Here is a 26,158-nt window from a genome sequence, read left to right on the forward strand (position 1 = left end):
AGTTTTAGTGCCACTTCTCTAACTAGAACTGACTGAAGTCTGTCTCTGTCTCTCTCTCTCTCTCTCTCTCTCTCTCTCTCTCTCTCTCTCTCTCTCTCTCTCTCACTGTCTCTCTCTCTGTCTCTGTCTCTCTCTCTTTCTTTCTCTCTCCTGGAAGTGTGGATGATAGCAGGGCCTGAAGCCCAGGACTTTCAGCAATGTGATAGATTGGCATGAGTTTGCTGCCAACGGCCTGCTCATCATGACGAGATGCTCCGCGGGGAAGGACAATCCAGACCACTCCCGACACACCCAGCGCTCATAAATGATCCGGTCGTCGCCTTGCGGCGCCGCATGCTGCCGCTGCACGCTGCCGCCTGTTTTTACGGTGCATTACCACAGCGTTCGCGGCTTACACGCGTGCTCCACTCTCGCGAGCGGTACCTACGCGAAACACGTGTGAGATGTGGCGACAAACGAGCGATACACCAGATTACGTGGCAATTACACTCAACTTTCCTGGGAAACTTTATAAGGACACCGGCATAGCGAGTGGGTGGCCGGCGTTCACATTCTGCTACGGGAAATTGATTATGTGCTGTTTTATTACCCATTTCCAGTCGGAAGCACATTCCACCCGCGCACCTAACACAGTGCACGGGCTCCACTGTAGCACTGGGAGCATGGCGTGATAAGGATTGCCCTTAGCATGGGCTGCTCTGGTTCACTCCACAAGGGACTGTTCAGCTTCCTCCATAAACTGTATTCTAAAGTAATTTCTTTATTATCTAGTTTTACTATGAAAAACTCAACTGAAATACTTTTTTTTTTTCAGCAGCGCTTTTGATTGAGTTTCTCTCTTCGTGTTTCCCCAAAATGATTAATTTCAGCAACTTAATTAAGCAATCTTTTATATTGATTTGTAATAGGCATAACAGAAACTAAACAGTGACAACAGAAGTAGCTATGAGAACATGGACTGGTGCATGTAAAAGCCTGTCGTAATTAACCAACCCTATGAAAAAAACAGCTGCTGGACCACATGTCCAGCGCTGTGGTTGTTATGCACAGAGGAACACATGTCCAATGCTGTGGTTGTTATGTACAGAGGACCACATGTCCAGTGCTGTGGTTGTCATGTACAGAGGACCACATGTCCAGCGCTGTGGTTGTTATGCACAGAGGACCACATGTCCAATGCTGTGGTTGTCATGCACAGAGGAGCACATGTCCAAAGTTGTGGTTGTCATGCACAGAGGACCACATGTCCAATGCTGTGGTTGTCATGCACAGAAGACCACATGTCCAATGCTGTGGTTGTTATGCACAGAGGACCACATGTCCAAAGTTGTGGTTGTTATGCACAGAGGACCACATGTCTAGTGCTGTGGTTGTCATGCACAGAAGACCACATGTCCAATGCTGTGGTTGTTATGCACAGAGGACCACATGTCTAGTGCTGTGGTTGTTATGCACAGAAGACCACATGTCCAATGCTGTGGTTGTTATGTACAGAGGACCACATGTCCAAAGTTGTGGTTGTTATGCACAGAGGACCACATGTCTAGTGCTGTGGTTGTCATGCACAGAAGACCACATGTCCAATGCTGTGGTTGTCATGCACAGAGGGCCACATGTCCAATGCTGTGGTTGTTATGCACAGAGGACCACATGTCCAATGCTGTGGTTGTTATGCACAGAGGACCACATGTCCAGCGCTGTGGTTGTTATGCACAGAGGACCACATGTCTAGTGCTGTGGTTGTTATGCACAGAAGACCACATGTCCAATGCTGTGGTTGTTATGCACAGAGGACCACATGTCCAATGCTGTGGTTGTTATGCACAGAGGACCACACGTCTAGCGCTGTGGTTGTTATGCACAGAGGACCACATGTCCAGCACTGTGATTGTTATGCACAGAGGACCACATGTCCAATGCTGTGGTTGTTATGCACAGAGGACCACATGTCTAGCGCTGTAGTTGTTATGCACAGAGGACCACATGTCTAGCGCTGTGGTTGTTATGCACAGAGGACCACATGTCCAGCGCTGTGGTTGTTATGCACAGAGGACCACATGTCCAGCACTGTGATTGTTATGCACAGAGGACCACATGTCCAATGCTGTGGTTGTTATGCACAGAGGACCACATGACTAGCGCTGTGGTTGTTATGCACAGAGGACCACATGTCCAATGCTGTGTCCTTCTACCTGCAGTAGTTGGCATGGTGGATGTAAAGACTCTATAGTGAGAGGCTGGTGTAGACAGGAGACAGACCAGCCACTGACATGCCCAGATCATGAGTGTGTCCTAATACTTTCTGCCATAAGCTAAAATGGTTATAAATCCAGCACATTTATGTTAGATGAGTATTGTTAACTTTGCTCTGTGTTACTTAATCAGTCTATCAAATGGTATCACAAATACAAATGATGACAAGCCAAAATGCTCATTACTATCCACAAAATATTTGCATTATGAGCTGTCTAATGACACTGGAATGAGCCCTTGATAGAGACCCTGCTGAGGTTTGTTTACTGGTTTCTGTATAAGAGGAATTTTCCAAGCTTCCAACGTCACACTGTATACACTATCTTTTTCATCACAACATATAATCAGGACACATTCAAGGTCAGGACTAATAGTAATTGAAGATGTTAGTCTTTGATATGTAAACATAAATCACCTTTGTGTCACTGATCTAGGTAGGGGGCACTGTATAAAAAGCACTTTTTTATGTGAACAAAAAAATTCCGTATGGATGAAAAGAACATCATTTGTTTACAACAGTGAACCAACCTGTGAAATCTCCTCTTGTAGCACTGTAGACCTTACAGTAAGTGACCTCTGTGGATTCTCCTGGCTGGCTTTGGCTGCTATGAATTTTCTCAGAAGCCTGTTTACTGAGCTCTGGCCAGACCTGTTCACAGGTCCCTCAGCCAATGTCTGCCACCAACGCACCACTTGGCCTCAGTGGCAGAGTTTAAGGACTTCCATCATTGGCATTTATGAAATAAAGTCTTCATTGCCAGCCTAAGTGCTTCATTCTTCCACCCCAAACCCTGACAAACGGTCCAGAGTCTGGAGTGGGATGAAGACCAACAAGATATCGCTTCAGTTCTCCCACAATTAGCCACGGCTTAATGCTCAGAAATGAGATCGCCTTATGCGCTCTACACCGTGGCCGACGTGGGAAACGTGTGTAGGAATCAACACGGCGGCGATGAACGCGCAAACGTGATGGCTTGCCGCCGCCGCCTGTCGTAATGCCGAATTAACGTTTACGGAATTACGTTTCAAGTGAAGATCGGTCGCCGACGAAAAAACGAGACACGTGCGTGCGTGGGAGGGAGGGATATGTGCACTAAAAAAAAGACAGAAACAAAGAACAGTAAAGGTGAGAAAAATGAGGAAACAATGTATCAGAAAGAAGAAGAAACAACAATTCCCCAATTCTGCCTCTGCCTCTCCCTTTCTGACTTCCTTACTGAGACTGACACATCGCTATTTAGGAAGCACACAGAGTATGTTCCTTGGCTCACTGTAACTTACCGGCACACGTTTTTTTAGCCGCAGCGTGTTACGCTCTGTCCTCTGCACCTATGTAACGAATGGCTTTGCAGTTGCTGAGATTCCGGCTTGGTGATTTAGCGGTGTGAAAATAATTTTTCCAGCCGTGGGAAAGGAAAAAAAAAAACCCACTGAAGTCAGCCACAGCTTCTGTGCCGGGTAAGCTACCCTGACCTGAGAAGACAGTCTGTTTGTTATAATGCACTAAACTGAATGCAGTAGGATAATGCATTCAGAGTGAAGAGACACCACAACAATACAAAGCCATTGGCCATCTGAAAAAGCAGTGGGGACAATAGATCAGTGGTGGCTCAGTGGTTAAGGTACTTGACTTGTAATTGGACGGTTGCTGATTCAAGCCCCACCACTGCCAAGCTGCCACTGTTGGGCACCTGAGTAAGGCCCTTAATTGCTCAAGTTGCACTCACTCATAATTGTAAGTTGCTTGGGATAAAAGTGTCAGCTAAATGCCCTAAACATAATGTAAAAACCCAGAAATATAAATCGAACACATGCAGTCTGGAAATGAAAGGCAACTCACACCTTTATTCATTTCTGAGGAGAATGTGAGAATAGGGAGCAACTACGTTTCCTTGTTGGACAACATGCTGGCAATGCTATTACACACAGACACATGAAAGCACATCAAGCTCCTCTTTACAGAGTGTAAAACAGACGCCATCCTCCCATTACCCCGAAGGATCTTTAGACCTACAAATACAATGTCCTTTTTGTTTGTTGCTGCATTGCACAGGAAACTGCAATTACAGTTGAAGGCGAGCCAAACGTGCACCTTTGGGACTGGAGACAGTTTTCTCCTGGAAGCCAGTTGGCTCTCCCCTGGAGGACCTGCAGCAGTGTGCAGCGGTGCCCACAGCCGCTACGCTTTGCAGGGGGAGGGAGAGCAGAGAGGGAGGGGTGGAGGAATGTAAGCAGGCCAGAACCACTGGTCAAATATTGATGTTTCTTTCGACCACTTGCAGGATATCTATCTAGCCAGCTGGTCTGACTGATCGGTCACCTAACTGCAAATATAACAAAAAGTAAAATGTCTAATAAGTTACCTTGGACAAGAACACGGAATATTCCCAGAAACTGTACTAATCACAAAATGATCGCCATATCTAGTGTGATGCTTGTGAGTTGTTATATGCACAATGTTAGCCAAAAGAAAAAACTTCATAGAGCTTAACCATAACACATGAACTAAGCAGACAAAGACCCAGAGCCAAAGAAACGAAACAGCTGTTTATTAAGTAGTTTTGCATGCTGAATCCAAATATGCTTTCAGAATTTCTCTATTAACCAACTGTTTTTTTTTTTGTTCCATTATATTTGCATCTATATGTATTGGATTTAGCAGATGTGATCTACTGCTTTTAGCTGTCTGCTTAGACAGAACAAGTAGTTTACAACCAATTACACTCACATATCGTTATGTATAATGGCACAGAAGGAAGGTGAGTGGGGCCCAACTATGCTGGCAGACTATTACTGGACGCTGAGGAGGGACGTTTATGATTATACATATTTTAAATGTATGAATATGTAATATATACTTTTTGTAAAATTCACTTAAAAACCATGCCTGAGAGAAACCTCTTTAAAACAGATTCGAATTCAGTCTAAAAAGAACTATTAGGACCTCATATTTTAGTTTCGGACACACACACACACATTTATATTGTGACCGGTGTTATTAAATTCCAATAAAGTGACTCGCTACTTGAGTCTTTTTAACAGATACTTTCTTATTTTTAAATAAGTCAAGTCATAATTTCAAGGACTACTTTTACTTCGACTTGAGTCATTATTATTTAAAAGTAACAGTACTTTTACCTGAGGACAGTTTTTGGCTACTCACCGATGTCAGTGACTAGAAAAGACATTTGTTCTATATTGTTTCTGTATTGGTCGTTCTGTATTACTTGTCATTACTGTATTATTTTGTAATATTTTTATAGATGCTCACTTCACAGAATAATGAGCTGTGTTCAGCCACGATGGCAACATTAATGCCATCATAACAACCAGGTGATAATTATGGAAAATCTAAAAAGGACTGAAATTAGTTGAACTGACTGCACCACAGTGTGACAATAATATACTTCATAAAGAATAAGTATACTTTTTTTATAATTTACTTTTCAGAATAATTAGTCTTTGTTCTTGAACATTTAATTACATAGGCTGTCAAAAGAATGTTGACATAGAGAAAAATTAGTATGTTGCATTTTCTGTTCATTAGGGTGATTTATGTGTCACCTTGCCTGTCGCCCCTTTTAGAAACAAACCTAAGAAACGTCAACTTTTACAAAACAAACATTTTAGGGGCACAGGACAATAAACAAGAAGAATAAGTAGGAAAACAACTTTTTTGTATAGCCAAAAAATATTTTGCATAGACAATTCAAAGGTGGCCGAACACATGAGTACTTAAATCACCACTAAATTCTCCATGAAAGCATTGGAAATAAATGTTCCAAATAATCCTCAGATCAGACATCAAAAAAAAAACCCCAATGCTGTTCTTGAACTATCAGCATTAAACAGTTAAGTTTAAAGCATGTTGAGTCACCCAAGCCTTGATATTTACATAATTCTTATACTTCATAATTCCCCCATCCACACTTGTAACCCTGACATGAAACAGCACTATTAATAGGGCCGTAACAGCGTGACGTGTGTGTTGCAGCTCCGAGTGCCTCATATCTGCAGAGGGCGGTGTGTCCTGGCAGCCGTGCAGAGCGGGAGGCTGCACCAGCTCCGCACCTTTCATCTGGCCTTCCTGCTCCGCTATTGTTAGCATCTGGAAAGCCTCTGACATTCCGGGTAATGGGCGATGTTCCACGCAGCAGGCTCTGAGTGCAGGCCCCCCCAGCCTGCCTGTCTGCCCTCCCCCACTCTCCTCCATCCTCCTCTCCGCCCCAACAATCCCTCCGTTCTCTGTCTCGCTGGCGGAAGGATCCTGGCCCTGCACTCTCAGTGCTGTGCGCTCTGCCGGATGATGGCTGTGTCATAAGTGGGCTAAAGTCTGAAGAGTGCTGTGCAAGGCACGTTGTCTTGTCTGCCTGAGTTCTGAAAAACAGCAGGTATCCTCTGCTGGACATCAGTTTAATTCACAATGCCTTCACATCACACATGTTCATGCTCCGGTAAACATAACTTTGTTCCCAAACTTTTTGGAACCTTTGGAAGAATTTGGTCGATAAAGGCTCTGAGAAATATCTCTATTTTATAGATTTTACAATAGAAAGAAATGAGAAAACTTTTAGTAAGGTAAAATGTATAACATTCGTAAAAAGCTGAAGAAATCCCCACTGTCTCATTAACTGGCACCCATAGATTTCTTTAATGAGAAACGACTAATTGATATTATCCCTTTGTGACGACGGAGGCGAGGCAGGGTGCAGAGACAGGCCGTGTCGTACACAAAGACGTTTGTTAAAACAGGTAACAGAACAAAACAAAATGAAACACGGGGACCATTAAACACTCAGACTACTTGGAATATAACAGGCAGTCTAGATGCACAATGAGGCACCACACAATGAAGCAGCTGATACAAAGCATACCTGGGGTCAAACACGGACAAACACCAACGACTGCACAGGACTTTATATACATACACGGTAACAATGTAAAACAAGGAACAGGTGTGATACACGAGAGGGGTGTGGCCCCGAACATGCACACAGCATCACACAAACATAGGGAGGAGTCTAGAAGGAGGGGCCCCTGCCGTGACACCCTTAATGAGTTCCTGTTTTTCAAGCACACCCAAATCTTTAGATGACTAGCGGTGATCCATTACTTCACTAGAGTGTAAAAATAGTGTATGGCAAATACTTTGAAACATGTATCAACATGGATAAATCAGAGAATACACAGTTGGAATGAGACAAAAGGTGACCCATCATAAATCAGTCAAGGACTGTAAAAAGCTTGATGCCTAAAAATACCCATCTCCATTACTGGGGCAATAATTAAGACATTTCAAACAACTGTGGCTGTGATGGACCTGCCGGGAAGAGGACACAAAGCTTTGAAAGCTTCATGTGCATGCATGTTGTGGAGGACGTTAAGAGTCTCCAAGCATCACAGCTGGACAATTTCAGGACTCAGATGCATCCTGTGGTCCCCAATAACCGTTTTGGAAGTGTGCCATAATAAAGCCTCTGATTTCCTCTAACCATGAAGGAAACAGTCTGAAGTGAAATGTTGATTGGAACTGGGTTCTATATTCAGATGACACATGAATAGAGCTTTTTTGGCAACAGCCACCAGAGGTTGGGCAGTATGGTGGTGAATTTGTGGCACCATGTGGTTATTTTGCAAAGGCCCTGGTAATATTGCCAAGATGCATGTTATCAGGGACTTCATCAAACACCAGGAGATTCTGACCAAGATTTGGGCCCTCGGACTCTAAGACCAGGTTGTGGAGTTGTGATTGGCTCACTTGGCTCAGCAATGAAGCAAACATTCCATATCCATACTGAAATGGGTCGCTGATGGCAAAATCAAGCCTTATCATTGGCCAGTCAAGAGGGAGGACCAAGGACGATGAAGGACATATGTTCTTTTTAAAAAAGTATACACATACATTACTAAAAGGGTCAATTTCTCCCACACTTTCAGTATAACATTAAGCTGATAAACAACACAGATTTTTAATGGCCATTTTAAGCTCTTGTTTACCAATTATAGCAATTATTCCTGAGGCCACAGTAACAACATAACACCATGTATTCAAAGTACTGTAGCAATATAACACCACATATGCAGATTACTATAGAGGGTGTTGCAGTATTGGCACAAACCATTCTGAACAATTTGCACAAAGGGACAGGAAAGTGAAACAGCATACTATAATAAACCTCACAGTGGGGTTTGCAGTGAGGAGCTGTCTGCTTTATTCAGCCAAGACAAGACAGCGCTGGAGTCACACATCAACAGGGAAGCTAAACCCACATATACTATCCGGCAGCAGGGAATACTTCATCATAGCTTTCCCAGCACTATCCAGGTCAGCCTCTCCTGTTACGTCAGCAAGGACAATGCAACTCTTCAGACTGTTAGATATTGGTAGATTGAGCCCCTGTACAACTACCCAAGCACGCAGATGCGCTGTATCAGTATGAAAACATGAGGTACTGGGATAACCTGGGTCGCATAAACAAGAATGCTACGAATTTACAAACAAAGATTCAAACTGAAAATAGTGTGCAGAGGTTCTGCTTTGTTTGATTTAAATACTATACCACAAAATTGCTGCCGTGCTATTTCACCATCTTCTGATAATTAATTTTGCGAATGAAGTAAATACTGTTCACATCAAATTCGACCTCAGTCCAGCTCTAGTTAGATAAAACGTTGTAAAAATCTAATAAGCTTAAAAAAAAACAAAAAACGATACACAGAATCTATAAACATTTTATAGACATCTACCCAGAGGACCATTGAGTGGATTGTGTAGGTGGAGAAACTGTAAACAAACCCTCTACACTCTCTGAATGAAAACTTTTCAGTTCTTTAAGCTGAGAATATAACTGTAAACAGCAGTGATACTGTATATCCCTGTATTATCCCAGACCATACGTAGTGCTTCCAGCAAGACGGGAGAGCGAGACGTATGGTGTAAGCGTCTACGCTCGTTTCCACATCTTCGCCGTTGCCCGCTGAGCCAGGCTTTAAGTGCTGGCGTGAAGAAATCTATACAAACTGCGCATGCTGTTGCACACGATCACGAGCTCCAGCTCACTATGGTCAGTTCCTCCCCTTCAGGAACACAGAGCACACGCAGGCCATCAGCAGCAGTTAGAGTCTTCACCTTCCTCTGATGCAGATCCATCCTTCCCTTGCAGCGGCTCTCCAACCTGAGCTGACATGACTGCTCTGTGTCCTCGTCTAACCATGCCAATACCACACCGCACAGAAGAGGCTATTCCTGGTGAGCATGCCAATGTATTTTTTTTTTAAAATATGGACTCACGGATAAGTCACAGTCTTAAATCATAAGATTGCAAACCAATTTCCAGGCACAGTTCAGTAACTTTTTTGGTTATTTTGTTATGGAAGTTCAAATTGCTAAATTTGACAAGATATATCTGAGGTGCATCAACAATAATTTTAACTTAAACATATGAGAACAAAAATAAACACCTATAAGCGTTCAAGGCGAACACACAAACTGGCATGAAATGAGCATCTGATTAAAACAGTAGTTATTTAAGATAACATCTAGAATGCATATTTGTTCAGATAAACCACATAGAATACTGATCTGAAACACAAACTGAGTAATTCAATTCAAATCAAAGTGATTTAATGTATTTCTCCTAGAAAATCATAAAATAAACAAAAAAAATGTACTAAAATTACTCCTACCACACAAAAGCAAATCAAATGAAACAAATCCCATATGGTCTACTGAATCATAACTTCCAGGGGTGTTCACTACTCAGACATCTAAGATCTTTCTCAAGCTTCTCTAGCAAAAGAAATGGAATGCTCACCATTGTCAGAAAGGCCCTAATCTCAAAAAAGTTCCCCCTCCCCAAAGCAATGTTTCCTTCCAATCCTGTTCGTTAAGTAAGACCCACAAACCCTACAAATCCTGTTCGTTAAGTAAGCCTTACTGGGTTTTATAGGATTATGTCCAATGTGACTGATAACATAAATGTATTTATGCATACAGAAGTGAAATCAAGAGGAAAGAGACAAACGATGAAGTTTCCATAAGCTTCTGCTAGCAAGATATTCCTGAGGTCATACACTGAACTCCGGTTTCCAGTCGACTTCAGCTCACTAAGCCAAACAAGGCAGGGATGTCTTCATAAACGTGGCCCGCAAACAAGACATAATGGTGGCCACAAAATATGCTGCAGAGTGCATTATTTTAACATAATCCTGAAGGCGCTGCTGGATTTAGCAGTGAAGAATCCTGGGCAGGAAAATCAATAGCCTCCTCATGCCTGGTTCCTCACGGTGAATTCAGAATCTGGTGGGTGGCTTGGAGCAAAATCCTTGAAGCAAAATCTGGAAGGTAGCTACATGTAGCAGCTTAAGGACAAACTATGCATTTTTATTCTCACACTGGATTTACCCTGCTGATTTATTCATTGTGTAGGCAGACCAGTTTATTTTAAAGATTTAAATGGATGGCAGAAACATAAAGGTATTCTATCCATTACATGCCGCATCTCAGACAGATCCGGACAATCCGGTGGTTGACGTACATTGTGCCTCGTTCAACGCTGTGTTGGTTGGTTTAGATAAAGACACAACACTTTAAAAGATTTACCTCCTGAAAGCTGCATTTGTTTATTTATTTAGCAGACACAGCTACATTCTAAGCAATGTACAAAACGTGCAGACAGCGGGTGCAGAACTCCGGATCCTTGTGTTCCTCTTCTGTACATTTATCTTCTTTCTCTCGGAAGACTCTGTATATTGTGAGTGGGTCTTTGCATGAGCTGTGTGCTGATTTCCTCCTCGCATAGCATCGAGCGGGCCGTGTGATGGCTTGCTCAGCTCCAGGGCACGCCACTGAGACTGATAGAATGGCACCAGTGTGCGAGACGTGGCACCTTCTCACCCCACCACTGGATGATGCCTTTTCATAATTAAGGGCGGGCCGGCACAGCTCCGCTGTTATGAGTGCCGTGAAAGCAGCCATTTATCAAAAAGGCTCCTGCGTGGTGCCTAAAGGAACTCTGGGGAAAGGCAGCTGCACATCATTGATTACAGAGGCTGATGAACTTCCACCTGCACCACAGTGAAAAATATCAGCAAACAAGGCCCTCCTGAGCTCAAAGCATCCGGGCTCGTGCATGAACTGCACTATTTGCCTGTTCATCCCTTTCCGAGGTTTTGGTGCGTCAGCTGTTCTGGTTTGGGTAGTTCTAGGCTGCGTGACACGATGACTGAATAGGGACTGCGATTGATTTTTTTCCCGGCTGGCTATGGTTCTGGATATAATGTCATCAGGCAAGATCAATTTTAGCAGTAGGTTCTGTGTAGTGCTTCAGACAAGCATAGGAAAATGCAGTAACCTGGGCCTTGAAACAGCCATGCACATACATGATGGGGGGGGGAACAGGAAAGCATTTTTTTTTAAACCTACAAAACATTCTGTGACCAATTGTGTATGACAGTGAACATGCCTCCCAGCTAACCTGAGGAAATTTATGTGAAAAACATTTAACCATTTAATCATTCAGCGCAAGTCAGTTACACACAAACACAAACTTGTTAAGCTTGTTGCCACTGTCACCCAGCAGGAGAGGCACGCACGCACGCACGCACGCACGCACACACACACACACACACACACACACACACACCGCACCTCAAAATCACCTGATTACTAATTACCAGCACCTGTGCCTTATTTATCTCTCCCTATATAAAGCTCACAGGTAGTCTCTTCCAGCGCTCACCAGTGGTGCCTAAGAAGATGGCATCTGGAGTTGTCTTCTCGCTAGTGTCACCATGCTATGAGCCTTGCTATGAGCCTTACTGCCAGCACTTGGTTTCATGTTGCGGTTAACCAGCTCAACGCTGTGTCTTTATGTCTACCTTTACGTCTATGTCTTCAATTGCACTCACATCCTCCCTGCCACCGTCACACTCTCATGCACAGATTTTACTCTGATTTAAGGTGTAATTACCGCTATAAGGTACTCTGTTTACCAAGTCATCATGAAAGGTTATCCAGTGAGAGCAGGTCTGCAGACAGGTAAGCTGACATCATCTACTGGTGTCTGTTCATCGTATGTGAAAGAACCCTAATCACCTTTTCACTATCGTTTCTATCTTTTCAATTTGCTTGCTGGTGTTCGCATCTGTAATCTAAAGTTCTCATAGCGTCTCACACCTGGAAAAAAGGAGACACTGAGATTACACACCTTGATCCATTTTAATGAACATGAGCACAGAGGCAAGTGAAAGAGACTGGACTCAATTACTGCGCAAAACTACTGGCTTCCGTCAACATTGATTTGTGCAGGGCAAAGATCTTTGCCTTAGCCAGCCTCTCTAATTGCACTATCCCTGACCCTCTAATTACTTTGCTAGGGCTGCTCGAGTCTGTACTTTACACTTTTTCACTCATCCCTGGAGTTGTAAAGAGCAGGACAGAACAGAGGAGCACTGCAGTATGGAAGATTAAGCTGTCCATCAGCAAGTTGAAGCCAACTGAGATTTAGGGCCAAAGTACGGACAGGCTGAACGCATCGCTGGCACAACCCCAGTCACGAGTGGTTACAGAGCACAAAACAACAAAACAGACACTCACCCGATGCCGCCAAAGTACCATTTCCCCGGTTAGGTTTGCCGTGGTCTGAGTTATCTCCACCTGTACTTTCTGTCATGTGAGATGGCTGGCTCGTGGTGACGACAGAGTCCTGTCCAGATGTTGTCCCATGACCCAATACAAATGATTCAGAAGGCCTTGACCTGAATTCTGCTCGCTGGGAAGTTTCATTGACAAATGGCACAGTCAGTAGAAATGTGTTAGTAGTAGTGTGAGGTCCCATTTCAGTCATATCTGTGGTTGGGACAGGTGTCTCTGGTTCCTGAGTCTCTTCTTGAACCACTGGCAGCAAAGTAACAGTCATGGTAGGGTCTGTGGTGGCCACGGTATCTCCACCTGTTGTGTCTTCTGTAGCTGGAACGTGGCTAACTGTTGTCACAGCAGTGTCACTAGGTGTTTGTTCCGTGAGTTCGAGAGTGGTGGCCATGTAAGCTGTCTGGACTTCAGATGTGCTGGGCACAGTCACGCTCTGCTTCCTCGTAATCAACGGCATCATGACCTTGTTTAAAGCAGAGCTCCCGGATTGTTCTGCGGGGCGATGCACACGGAGGACCTGCCCTCTGGCCTCGGCGGCTGTGCTGCCTGCGTTCTCCTGCCTGGGTGCTGAGACACTGGCAGTATCGGGGGGCAGCTGAGTTGGCAGCTGCACACGCTGCCACTGGACGGTGGTTTGCAGAAGCATGTCCTGGTCTTTGGACGCAGTCGCCTGTTTTATCTGATCTCTGCTGTTAAATAATTCTTTCCCTCCACTTCCTTCAGTGTCTTTGTGTTCCTCTGAAAAGCCTCGCTGCAGAAAGGACTGTGAAGGCAAGCCCTTGGGTGGAAGGTCGCTCTCGTCGATCAGATCCTTGCCTTCCCCAGAGAAGTTCTCATGGTTGTCCCTCGACACCGGCAGTGCCATGATCTCCAGCGCTGCCCTTTTGGCCTCCATGGGCTCACTGGTTTGGGTCAGGAGGAGGCCATTGGTGTCCAGGAGGGCGTATCCTCTCAAAGACTTGAAAGCCCATCTCTGCTGGTGGTCTCCCTGCATGGTTGGTGAGTCAAAACTCCTCGCTGACCCAAAGGGGCGGGTGGCAGCTGTGGGATTGGTCTCCTCCATCCGTTCTGACGCAATTACTCCTATAAGGACGACACCACACTGTGATTAACACTGTGGGGGTGGGGGGGGTGGGATTGTTTTATTTATGCATGTTTAATTAGCAGCCAAAACATGTCTTACCCCTTCCCCAAAACTGCTGCTATAAACTTTAATGTATGCAGCCCAGTACGGTGCTCTCATTATCTATCCATCAGTCCCCTTTAGAAACGCTGACATTTATACTGGATCTATTTCACACTACATGATCTCACAGTATAGAGTAACAGTACATCTTACTCAGTCTTGTCTGTCATTCAAACTTCAAAGGTCACAGAAAAATTCTCTTCTGCTTTGCTTATGTGGACTATATTGTCTTACAAAGTAAAAAAAAAAAGTTTCAAAAAGTTATCTGTGTAACAGACAACAATGTAACTTCTTAATACAGTTTAGTGGGGAGAAAGCGCTTTAGAGGCAGTTGCAATAATAATTTCCATAACTCTGTACCTGCTCTGCACAAAGTCACTAAAAATGAGGCGTCTGTTCCTCTCAATAATGCAAAGACTTGCATCACACACCATTGACAGTTCTTTCCCGTCTTACTGTCCGATATTCTTAGTAAATCCTGCGTGTTTGTGTGTGTGCATGTATGTGTGTGTGTGTGCATGTATGTGTGTATGTGCATGTATGTGTGTGTGTGTGCATGTATGTGTGTGTGTGTGTGCGTGCATGTTTGTGTGCTTAGTATTAAAAAGTAATGATTCTGCAAGGACCAGAGCCTTGTCATTGTGGTGTTTGCAGTGACTCAGCATGAAGTAATGCTGCATTGCAAAATGTACATACACGAACTAATCTGACTAAGGGCCACAAAGCAGGATTTAATATAACAGGGGCTGAATACCAGAGACTCCATAGTCCACCACTTCACAGCAATTTGTACTCACACCGCTGTGCCTCCCTACGACCTAATGCATTATCCTAAGGAAAAGAGGGTCGATTTTGCAAGGTTCAATTTAAAGGTGCTGCTTATTTTCTATCAAGACCTCCATGAAATGAGCTGCAGGAGTCAACATGAGTTGTCTGGAAGGCAACATGCAGTCTGTAGTCTTTGTGCAGAACTATTTGCACACTGCATGTTCCGTATGAATAATGAAATATTTAATGAAAAATGAAGTATTCAGTGCTCTGCTGTTACAGTGTTGCATAAACGTAGTGCAATTTACATAGCCAAGTAATTGACTAATTAATGATATTAATAACGTATTAACTCTTTCAGTCATGCATTTGGAAGGAGATTAAAAAGCTATATCTGATTTCCAAGACCATCACATGATGTAGGCCTATCTGATTTTACTGGTGGGAAGAAAATGGGAGAAAGAAACATAAGGAGTATATAAATAATTACCCACATTCCATTTCATGCGTTCATGAAAAAACTGTGCACGCGTCGTATATCACTAGAGATATAAAAATCTGCAGGGAGAAAGAAAGCTCTCCTGCCCTTAGCGTCCTCAGTGTGATGAGACAAGACCTCGTCTGATCAGAGTGTATTCGTTGCGTTATACCAGTTCGAACATTGCAGAGATTTGCATATATTCGCCTTTTTGTTCAGCAAATTCAGTGTCGAAGACAAAGAGTTTGGAGCATGCAGGGTCAGTCTCGGAGTGAAGTGGAAACTCCCCAAACAAAAAATAAGGTGAAAGATGAAGCAGGAGCTAGTGAAGGATGAAATCACCACCGACTCCAAGTTCGTTTCTACGGCCCCTGCCTGAGCGAAAGCACAACTGAATCAGCTCCCGAAGCTATTGTTACAGAGTGCTACTGGAGCATGATTTGAGGGTCTGTGTGTGTGGCATGTGGTGTGGTGTACTTGTGTACAAACACACGCACACACACACACACAGTAATTGCATGCTGCACAGAGGGCGCTAATTGGGAGAGATCTGGAATGCTCTGGCTCAACTTATGGCTCGACCATGGCGTATTAATTAGCCTCAGATATAAATAATGCATGCTGACTAAAGCTAAATTTTCACCCAGCATTAAACATTCATGTCCCTCATTGAATATGACTTGTGGGTGGAGGATATTTGTATAGATGCTGCCTCAAGATAAAGTGGAACCGAAATGTACTAAGCCTGAACCGCTGCAGTTGCTGAGGCTCCAATCCCAGCCGAAGGCTTAACACATTAAGTTTTTTGTTTTTTTCTCTTTGTGAAGTATGATGACTTATCACTTTGCCTGGGTACCTATGACAAACACTAATTCCCTTTAAAAGCCCTGGAGCCATGTAAGGAGTTCAGTATCTCAAGACTGGCCTCTTAACACCCCTAACCCTTATTCTCCCCCTTCTCTGTCAACGAAGCGCACACTCCAGGCCATGTGGCTGTACTCCCTGAAACACATGTTCCCCATGTTTATCAGGCTCAGGCAGAGATATAACACTGTATACATGTACTCTCACATACCACATTATTTTGTAACTGCACAATCACTGAGCATCTCAAATTGTAACCATTATTTGTTTTCAGGGTCCATAAAAATCCAGGAAAAGTCCCATCTGCTCAGGCTGTCACTATCAGTTTTAGAGAACCTAATACAAAATACAGCAATTTGTACTATAATAAATCTGAACACACTCTGCCCTTGCATCCAAGACTTTAGAGAAAAAAAGTTATCTCACCATTGGACAGCACCAACTGCGAAAGGGACGGCTCAGTCTGGGCTTTGCTGGGATTTTCCATGTGGTGTTCTGGGACTGGCGGGACCATCTCCTTCTCCTGCTCCAAAAGCCCTTCTTCCGAGTGTGCTGTGGAGGGACTGGCCGATGGTTCCACATTTTGAGGTTCCTGGATAACATTATTCGTACTTTCTTTAGTCCCTCCAAGTTCCCTGACAGGCTTCTGCGTGGGTTCCTCTGAAGTCTCCTTCGTGAGGCTCGACTCGGACAAAGGGGCCTCTGTGCGTCCATTCCCTGTCCAGTACGCCAAGGGCTTCATGACGGAGTTCACAAAGTTGAAGAGCACGCTGTTGCTGGTTTGGGCTTGCGTGGATGAAGCTGGTGTGGCCAAAGATGGCTCTGGGGACACGTGGCTCTCGTCGGGTTCCTCTCTCGCCGAGCCTCCCAGGAGCTCTATCTGGTTCTCTGGAGCAGTTGGAGATGCTTCTTTGGAGGCTTCTCCTCCCCAGTGTCCTGACCTATCTCCAGGTGTGAGATGGATCACCACATGCTCCTCAGAGATCTCAGAGGACTCGTTGTCTGCGATGGAGCTGAACTCCTCCTTCTCCAGATCTACCAGGCCGGTCCAGGTGGAGGGCTGTGGGAGAGCACTGCTTCGTTGGAGCGGTGCCCGGTCATCTGTGTAGTTCAGGCTAGAAGCCTCTGGAGTGTGCAGGAGTGCCTCTGCTTCATTCTGCTTCCCTTTAAAACACAGGGATATGGGTACAGTCACTACTGTGCAATAAAAACACCTAGTTCTCTTCCATGTTAGGCAGCAGTAACGTTGTGATTTACAAAACGCAAATCCACAAAGCACACGATACATAATGAAGTCCTCTTTTTAAAATAATTTAAATAAACGACAAATAATTAATGTAGTCCTCTTGTTATTTATCTAAAATTCATTTGACATCTGTCTCTTTGTACAGAAACAGTATTCAAAAATTTATATTATATTATTATTATTAATGTATATTGTAAAAATGATATCATTGTTCCTGTGTGAGAGAATTATTTATCATCTCTCTGAATAAGAAAAAAGTCAACGCCCAACCCAGAAAGGGCAATGTGTGGGTGCAGCAGGCATCAGCAAGGCTCCAAGTAAGATCGGATACTGCAGAGTCACCAGCCTCGGCACCAAGTCTTCACAGGAGCTCATGCATTCACTGAGCAAGGAGCCGCATACTCTCAGACCAGCAGCATACCTCGGTAGCAGTAGGCATCGAAGAGATTGGTGGTGTTTGGGAAACCAGTGCGGTTGGGGTTGTGGTAGAGGGTTCGCACGCCTGGCTCGTCCCCGCCACAGTTGCGCCGCGGCTGGTTGATGGGGTATCTCACGCTTCCGTCGGCCAGCCAGCCCGGGTCGCAGCGGTCCAGCCCCGCCTGCCAGGCCAGGAAGAGCTGCCCCACCGTGGAGAGCTGAGCCCCCAGCATGTGGCAGTGAGTGGACGCCATGGCCAGGGTCAGCCTCTCAGGCACGGTGGTGTGGAACACCTCGCCTGGAAGGCAGAGGAGACCAGGGAAGATGGGTTGGGGTAGCATGAATCACAGTGGAGGTGTAAGGGAGAGGAACAGGGAGGTTGGGGAAGGGAGAACAAAGGGAATTCTGACCTTAAAGTAAAAATCCAACCACAGTCTTTTCATTTTCAACCATGTTAATGATATTTACATACTTTTCCGAGATGGAAAACCATTACTTTTTGGTTTCCACCAAAAATTCATCTTCAAACCAAAGGCATTTTTACAAGTCTCGTGAATCAGAGCAAGCATTGGTAAACAGACAGCAAACCTTTCATAAAGCATCTCATGGGCCAAGAAAAACATTTGAAATATCTGCTTTTTAGGTAAGATTTTGATTTAAAGGAGTTAAATGTGGTTTTGCAGGTTTTGAACGTTATTCCAAGAGATACAAGTTAAACATTGGCCGAGGACAATTCAAAGCAGATCATTTCTGCTTTTCTGTCACCTTTTGATATCATGCAGCCAGACACATCTTCCACTTTCTGAAAGCTATAAACAATCCATTTGAGACATAATAAAGTCTTTTCACAAAAGGCTCTACAAAGACAGAGACGCAGTCACAGCGCCGTGACCATAATGCACTGAGCACTAAAGCCAAATAGCTTCATTATTTCATTCGGCATCAACATTCTGCTCGGCATAATTATTTAGTGGTAGGTTTTTTCTGGGAGCTCAGTACTCAGGGGGCTCTGTAGTAACCTGTGAATAGGACAATACCGTTACAATGTACCCATTCTGGCATGAATAGTGGAGCAGGTCTGAAAAGATAGTGACCTAGTTTGACGCACAGCACTGGGAGTTGGGACAGAGGCAGGTACATGGAACTTGTGAGTCTGGGTCATGACTCACACCTTCTTCCTCACAGTGGAGATTTAAAGAAGTAGTTGTTTGAGATCAACGTATAACTGAGCTGCTCCTCGTGATGGGAAACGCACCTCGCAGACCTTCAGCGAAACAATAGACATCGAACAGCTCACTGGGGGCACGGGTGCCATAGTTTCTCACGCCGGGTGAGTCTTCCCTGTCGCCATAGCAGCCAGGCCGGGGAGACTGAATGGGATATCTGCATACAGAAGTTCAAAGGAAATAACAGATTTTCTCCAAATCGAGGAGAGCTGGGGAGATAGACAGAGAGAGGCAGTGACAGAACAAGAGAACGAAAAATATGCTCGACGATCAGTACACCCTCACTCACACTGACTGTGCAAACGCTCCAGAAGACACAGATCCAGATGAGAGTAAGGTACAGGCCAAAGTCTAATTATGAGATATTGTCTAAATTCTAATTAACAGGCATTGTAAAAGCACTCCAGGGCTTCAGAGAATACCAGAGCAAAGGGCTTATATGCATTTTCTAGGTATTGCAACCAGTTTCGTCAAACCATTAAAACAACCCACTTTAACTTCAGTTACAAAATATCTGGCATCTTTACTAACTTGCGGTATTAACTGTACATATGGGTAGACACTGATTTACTGCCAAAACTCCTTAGGAGATGCAGCCCAATTAGAGCTCATCCGGGAAGATGCACTGAGTTTTGCCTTTTGAAAGCTGTTTTTCAGCTCATTTACTAATTGTCCATACGTGTTTAGATTAACACTGTCGCTGTTAGATGCGAGCACCAGCCAGACAAGGTAAGGTTCATGTTACTATGATTAAACATGGCAAGTTCTCTCTGTAATGGGAACTAGCAGTCCTACAGAGGACTGAGAGACAGCAGCCTGATGCCAATAACCAGTCCAATCCAACATACTCAGACAGTGGTGCAGAACATACCTTGTATACCTTAGTTCTCTTCCATATCAGCCAACAAATACGACAGCATTCAACAGACCATGCAACAGACCAGTCTATTTAAAAGTGTTCACTTACTATTTCAGCTGTGTTAGCTATGTAATAGATCTTTAACCTGATTTAGGACATGTGACAACACAAATAATCAACTTTGGATCGGTTGCCTTGGAACCAATGGAATAACCTCTTGATCTCACCTCACAGTCTCGTCAGAGAGCCAGCCTGCATCGCAGTTGTCGTAGCCGTCATCAAAGGCAGCCTGCAGATGAGCGGGCGTGGCAATAACCGCAGAGTTCTCCAGACACACGTGCTTGGCCTCAGCGAAGGACAGGGCGTAACGGTCGTGAGGAGCACGGTAGTGGAACACCACACCTGTGGAGTTCACGAGTCAGAGAATGAAGGAGGTTGAGACCAGACGTTCACCTCACAGTGGAGACAATCAGCTTACAGCTACTCTTGCCCCTATTTTAGCTGCGTGACTGCACAATACGTCCTATATATTATGAAGAATTTCAGTCTGCTGCAGTGCGTGTTCGCTATGGTATAATTCCAAGGCGTTTTCATTTTCTCCCATGGCAGCCTCCTCTGTATCAGTCTACATTTACACGCAGTCCTCCAGGAATAATACAAAGAGAGTTAGAGCACAGGGAGAACGGCAGCGGGGAGGGAAAACCCCCCGACTGAAACAATGTGAAGTGTGTGCCGGAACCCCGGTGCCCACGTCGTGACCTGCGGGAGGTTGGACTTCCACTCCACTGTGCCGAGAAATAAGGACTGGGATTGCTTTTTGAAGTGTCCGACTGCTATTCCCATAACGCCTCAGCTAGCAGGGAGACTACCAACAACCCCTCTTCCTGACCTGAGCATAATCTATTCTCTCTCAGCTACCTCTCTTAGCAATTCCCACCACCAATCCCAGGAGAGCACGCAAACATGAAAGGGATGATGACAGGAAAGCCAGGCTTGCATCTTCTAAGTGTTACTTTCATCTTTAGAAGCTCAAAATAGAGGGAGTGTAAGAATTCCTAAGGATGGAGGGTGTGTGTGTGTGTGTGTATGTGTGTGTAAGAGAGAGAGAGAGAGAGAGAGAGAGAGAGAGAGAGAGAGAGAGAGAGAGAGAGAGAGAGAGAGAGAGTGCGTGGGGTGGGGGACAGGTTTCAGGTGGAGTGCTTGAGGCATTGCACAGGTAAAAAACAAGGCCCTATTCCTGTGAGGGAAGAGCCCACCACCCCGCTCCCTTTTGTCTCCGTGGCAGTTTGCGGTGATGGACTCCCTCAAAGACATGTGGGGGTGGAGCAGCGCTTTCATTTCTATTCCCACCCTGCTTCTTCTCCGCCACAAACACTGCTGGAGACTTTATATGGGGCTTGTGGGCCACAGAGAGATTGCGCAATCTTGTTAGAAAAAGAGGGTCATGGTTTGGCAGTCATAATGCCAGCCATTGCTAGAAAGCGCTGCTGTTGACTGCCCTAATTAGCTCTCAACACTTGAGTCCTGGCAATTAGAGCTCTACAGCAGACAAGCAATAGAAGTGGCCCACCACTGTTCGGCTGATTCTAGGTTATCCAGACCTAACAATAGCATTAAATAGTGTGTGATGCAGACCACAGGCCAGCTATAATTGTTGTAATACACACTACTGACCAATATTCAATATTAACCTAACAAAGAGGGGTTCATTATATACAGTGAGCCTCGATATTTAACTAAAATAGCACAGTATTGATATTTCCTAGAGATATTGATTTTTGTTAATTAATATGTTAGACTCTTTAAGTGTTTTGTGACTAAGAATTAAGACTAAACTCACAGGATTACAGACAAAGGGATAATGACTTTCTCCCTTCAGAAGGGCCTTTTTGCTATGTTAATCGATTCCTCATACAAGCCGATTTCTTGAGTGCCTGGGCATTTTAAAATTCATGGAGGTTTGTTCTTCTTAGCCTTTCAGTGTTGAATTTCTAATATCTTAGTTTAGTTTAATTCATCCATGTGTAATTTAAGGTTTAGCGCTGTTAGATGTTCCTAAAAATGAATGTATTGGATTTGGTCTGATGTCAAGCTGTTACACAAAATGGTGATGTGGCATGATCTGATTTGTGAATTACATAACTTCTAGAAAAGTCAAGGAATCATAGGCAAAAGTGATTATATAGCATAGTGAAGATTTCCATGTCATATACTTCTGAGCAACACAGCAAAATTGTATAACCCCAAAACACAGAACACAATATCTTTTACACTTTTGTGAAAACTCCAGAAAACAAGACCTTTATGTAGGGTATGGCAAGATAATAACAATTTAATAATACTAATTTTATGGATGGAATAATGTCTAGTAGTCACAGCAATGATTTTAAGTGTATTACATCTTAAAGGCATGCTAAATGTCTGTTAATTGAAAGGTCATTAAAATCCAGCCTGCTTTTACAGTAGTACAAATCCAGGTAGGTCATGCATGCCATGTAAAGCCCAGCCGGTGGTCACTGGACGCCTCATCGTGGCAGAGGGCTGATGTTTCGCAGACAAAGACAAGTGTGAGCTGGAGCAAGAGCTAGCTCACCTGTGACCTGGAGGGGCACTGTGTCTTGCTCGTCGTTAATGCCCACCACCACCTCACAGCGGTACATGCCGGAGTCGCTGGATCTCAGGCCCGCCAGCGCCAAGCTGGCGTTGTAGCGGTTTTCTGGGTAGCCAGGCAGGGTGACGCGTCCTTGGAATGCCTTCTTCACCTTTACCACGTTGTCTTTGGCCACCAGTATGGACTGCTCTCGGTGCGTGCCGCCTGGCCCGCGCTCGCCCCACACTTTGGCCCATTTGATGCGAGGGGGCTCATGTGAGGGGCTGGGGCGCAGGGTGAAGACACAGGGAAGCACAACGGCGCCCGACAGCGCCACCTGCACGGGCCGGTGGGTCACCTTCCGCATGTTGACCACAGTCTCACCCCGTGCCATGTCTGAAGAGAGAATTGTGGGTAAAAGTACCATGTAAGTCTTTGTGATTCATCAGCTTAAGAGGTACGTGCACATTTATACGGTCACTGGCCTCTTTATTAAGAAAACCATAGTAGTATGAGGTAGGAGCCCCAGCTCTACACCCTCGGCTCTTCCTGTCATGGATTCCACATTGCTTTGAAATTTTGGTCCATGTTGACATGATTTCAGTATGTAATTGCTGGATATTTGATAGCTGAACATGTTGCAAATCTCTTGTTCCACCATATCCCAAAAAGTGCTCTACTGGATTCAGCTCTGGAATGTGGGAGAGCTCCGAGGCATACAGGACACATTGTTATGGCCGTGGGGCCAGTCTGAGAAGGTCTGTGCTATGGGACATGACACGTTACCATTTTACGATGGTACACTGTGACCATAAAGGAATGCAGATGGGCACCAGCAGTACTCAGACAGGCTTTGGCAAATGGTCCATCGGTACTAGGGGTCCAAAGTGTGCCAAGAAAACATGCCCCTCACTATTACACAAGCACCAGTGGTCTTAACTGTTGGGCTGGTGGAACCATAACCTTCCTGATGCCTCAAACCAGTCTGGCCATTTACCTCTCACCCCTCTTATCACCAAAGCTGTTTTACAGTCCTTTTACAGTGAGGCAGCAAGAAGAGATACCACGATGGTTTTATTGTAGCATCAACAAATTAATACTCTGTCTAATGGAAACATGATTCTCAAGAGTGCCTCTGCACACAGACCTACAGCTGCCACACATCTGCTGCTGCAAAGCTGTAACAGTCTGTTTTATCATCTGACAAGTTGTATGACAGCAAACTAGCCTTCAGTGTTTGCTGTAAATACTATTTTAAATAAAACCGACCTTGATATATTTTTTTTTCGTATTAAGAACACAGTCCCATGAGCTACCCAGACTTGAGCAACTCATAAAGCTTTGTTAGACTACTGGTCTCTGTTTCAGAAAGGAAACAGGGACATAAACAGGTTCTGCTGTGGCTTGTAACACAGATTTACAATGCTGATCTTCCAGGATCGATGAGCCTTGAGGAATTTTATATTTTTGTTTCATGCCAGTGCTGTGGGATCCATAGGGTGCAGGATAAACTCAGTGACAGCAGGCACAAGCGAGTACACAACTCAGTGGACTCATTGGTCTGGTAAAACTCCCTAGTGGCTATAATACGACGGCATAATGGAAAAATTCATTAGGCGGTGGGGTGAAAAAGAGTCATTGAAAGAATCACTGCACCTCAGGCCACTGGGGAATCACACAGCATTTGCAGTCAGACTTAAAAGCAATCCTTATTATATACACTTTCCATTAGCGCCTATTGTAGCGTATAGCTAGAGTCATAGCCACACTGATTAAGGCAACCACTGCGATTCATTATATCATCTAAGTGGAGCCAAGGGTAGAAAAGAGACTCTGAAACCACCCCCATCCTTGCACGGTGGAGGAAGAAAATGCAATTTTCACGCAGACGGAGTATGTGAATAATGCACAGTGTGAGACCGGTGGGGGAGGAGTGGGGAGACGAAATAGCTGGGGTACTGACTATCGGAGCGAGAGTATGAAAATTCAGTCATTGATTTATTTTCATTAGATATGGCTTTGTTTGGCTCCTCCAGTCTATGCTTGCCCAACCCTTATCTGATTTGATCTAACGCAATGCCAACAGTTTCACGGGAAATGGCAAAGGAAGTGTCATCACTGGCTCTCCGTTCGCTGCAATTAACTGGAGGCACTGGGAGAACGGCACATCTCCAAGGTTCTTTGTCCTCTGCTGGCTACTCCAGTTGTTTGGTAACAAAAACATTTTCTTTCCATTCACTTCTAGTTGCTTTTGTACTGATATTTTGCCATATTTCTACCGCCACTCCGCTGTCACCATGAAGATTAAAATACAACTAGACATAACAACGATGGATCAAACCTACAATAAAAGAGACATTTTAGCACCTAAGCCTGATAATCGTATGTTAATTTGATCTTGTCAGTGATTTGAAAAGTTACACTAAATGCAGCAGGAAGGAATGTAAAAGACTTCATTACACCTACAGGGCATTTACACGTACACTAAAATTACACTAAAATGCTTATGCTTTATTGCATTCACTGTTCTGTTTTATTGTAAAACTTAGGAAAATTATATGAAGAACATATCTGTGATGTACAAGAATGTAAAAGTGCTGTGTGCTAGTGCCCAGTTCTACAATGCTGAAGCACGTTTTGACATAATCTTTCTGCCAAATGGGGCACCAATCTGAATGTAAGCGCCTTTCCCTGCTGGTTCAAGCTGCTTCTATTCCATCTCTAGCAAGACCTCCATCCATAGTCTCAGAGCAACGTGATTACTTCAGCCATGCATCACAGAACAGAGCTGCACTCGAGCAGTCAAAGTCTACCTATTATCAGTTATATTAGCTAGTCATAGCGTGCTGTGGTTCTTGCTATGGTCTGAGCGTCCCTGACTTGAAATTCCAGATGTTCCAGGTGACCTCTTTTTCTCTGGAGGCTTGGCACAGACGCTACACCTTTCGGCTGCTGGTGGACATTTCACGTGTCAGGGGTTGGGGCAGAGTTGGCATGTCCTGTTAGCAGTGGAGCTGCAGCAGTAATAACAGGCTCCTGTTGAAATGGGCCTGTTCCTGACCTCGAACAGCACGGTGCAAACCCCGGCCACACAAAACACCGCCGCTCGAGTAGGAAACGTCCACGACCTTCCTGCTGTAGTCGACAACAATCTAAAGAGACATATGGGCCGCGATAAAAGTTAAAATGAGGCACTAAATGCACGAAGCGCCTCGTCTTGCATACTGTAAATTAGCACTGCAGTGGCAAGTGCCGCTCTGTAATGGCATCCACGCTGACATCTCGCTAAAGCATGAAGGGGAGTGTGTTTTTTCCACCCAGCACTCACAGGGATAACGGCACCACTCATCTCTCCGGAGATGATGACTGCCCACTCCTCTAAGAGCGGCTGGAGAGGAGCACTCCTCGACTGGGTTTACAGGAAGACACAGTGGGTACAAAAGCAGGGAGACTCGTGGAGGGACAGAGTGGGAAGAAACCACAGTTTTGGTTTTTTTTTGGTTTCCAGTCTGGTGTTCTGACGAGGACCTATGCTTGGTCTTCACATGATCAGAACATGTTAGCGTGATGTGTTCTGATTCCTGACCAAGACACACACACACACACACACACACACACAC

The 26,158-nt window shown here is 44.6% G+C and overlaps 1 protein-coding gene across 3 annotated transcripts in view; it reads right to left on the reverse strand.

The window, feature by feature from the left end:
* Window positions 1–26,158, reverse strand: part of ncanb (neurocan b) — an 83,433-nt gene that overhangs the window by 29,060 nt on the left and 28,215 nt on the right. For all 3 annotated transcript variants that reach the window (XM_035523354.2, XM_035523351.2, XM_035523353.2), the window contains exons 3-8: window positions 22,542–22,934; window positions 20,176–20,350; window positions 19,119–19,246; window positions 17,868–18,161; window positions 16,627–17,364; window positions 12,851–13,987 (exon numbers count right to left, since the gene is read on the reverse strand). In XM_035523354.2, the coding sequence (XP_035379247.2) occupies window positions 12,851–13,987; window positions 16,627–17,364; window positions 17,868–18,161; window positions 19,119–19,246; window positions 20,176–20,350; window positions 22,542–22,934 (2,865 nt within the window). The remainder of the gene's footprint in view (window positions 1–12,850; window positions 13,988–16,626; window positions 17,365–17,867; window positions 18,162–19,118; window positions 19,247–20,175; window positions 20,351–22,541; window positions 22,935–26,158) is intronic.

The sequence above is a fragment of the Electrophorus electricus genome, chromosome 26 (assembly GCF_041902795.1).
Source record: "Electrophorus electricus isolate QZ-2024a chromosome 26, ASM4190279v1, whole genome shotgun sequence".
NCBI lineage: Eukaryota > Metazoa > Chordata > Actinopteri > Gymnotiformes > Gymnotidae > Electrophorus > Electrophorus electricus.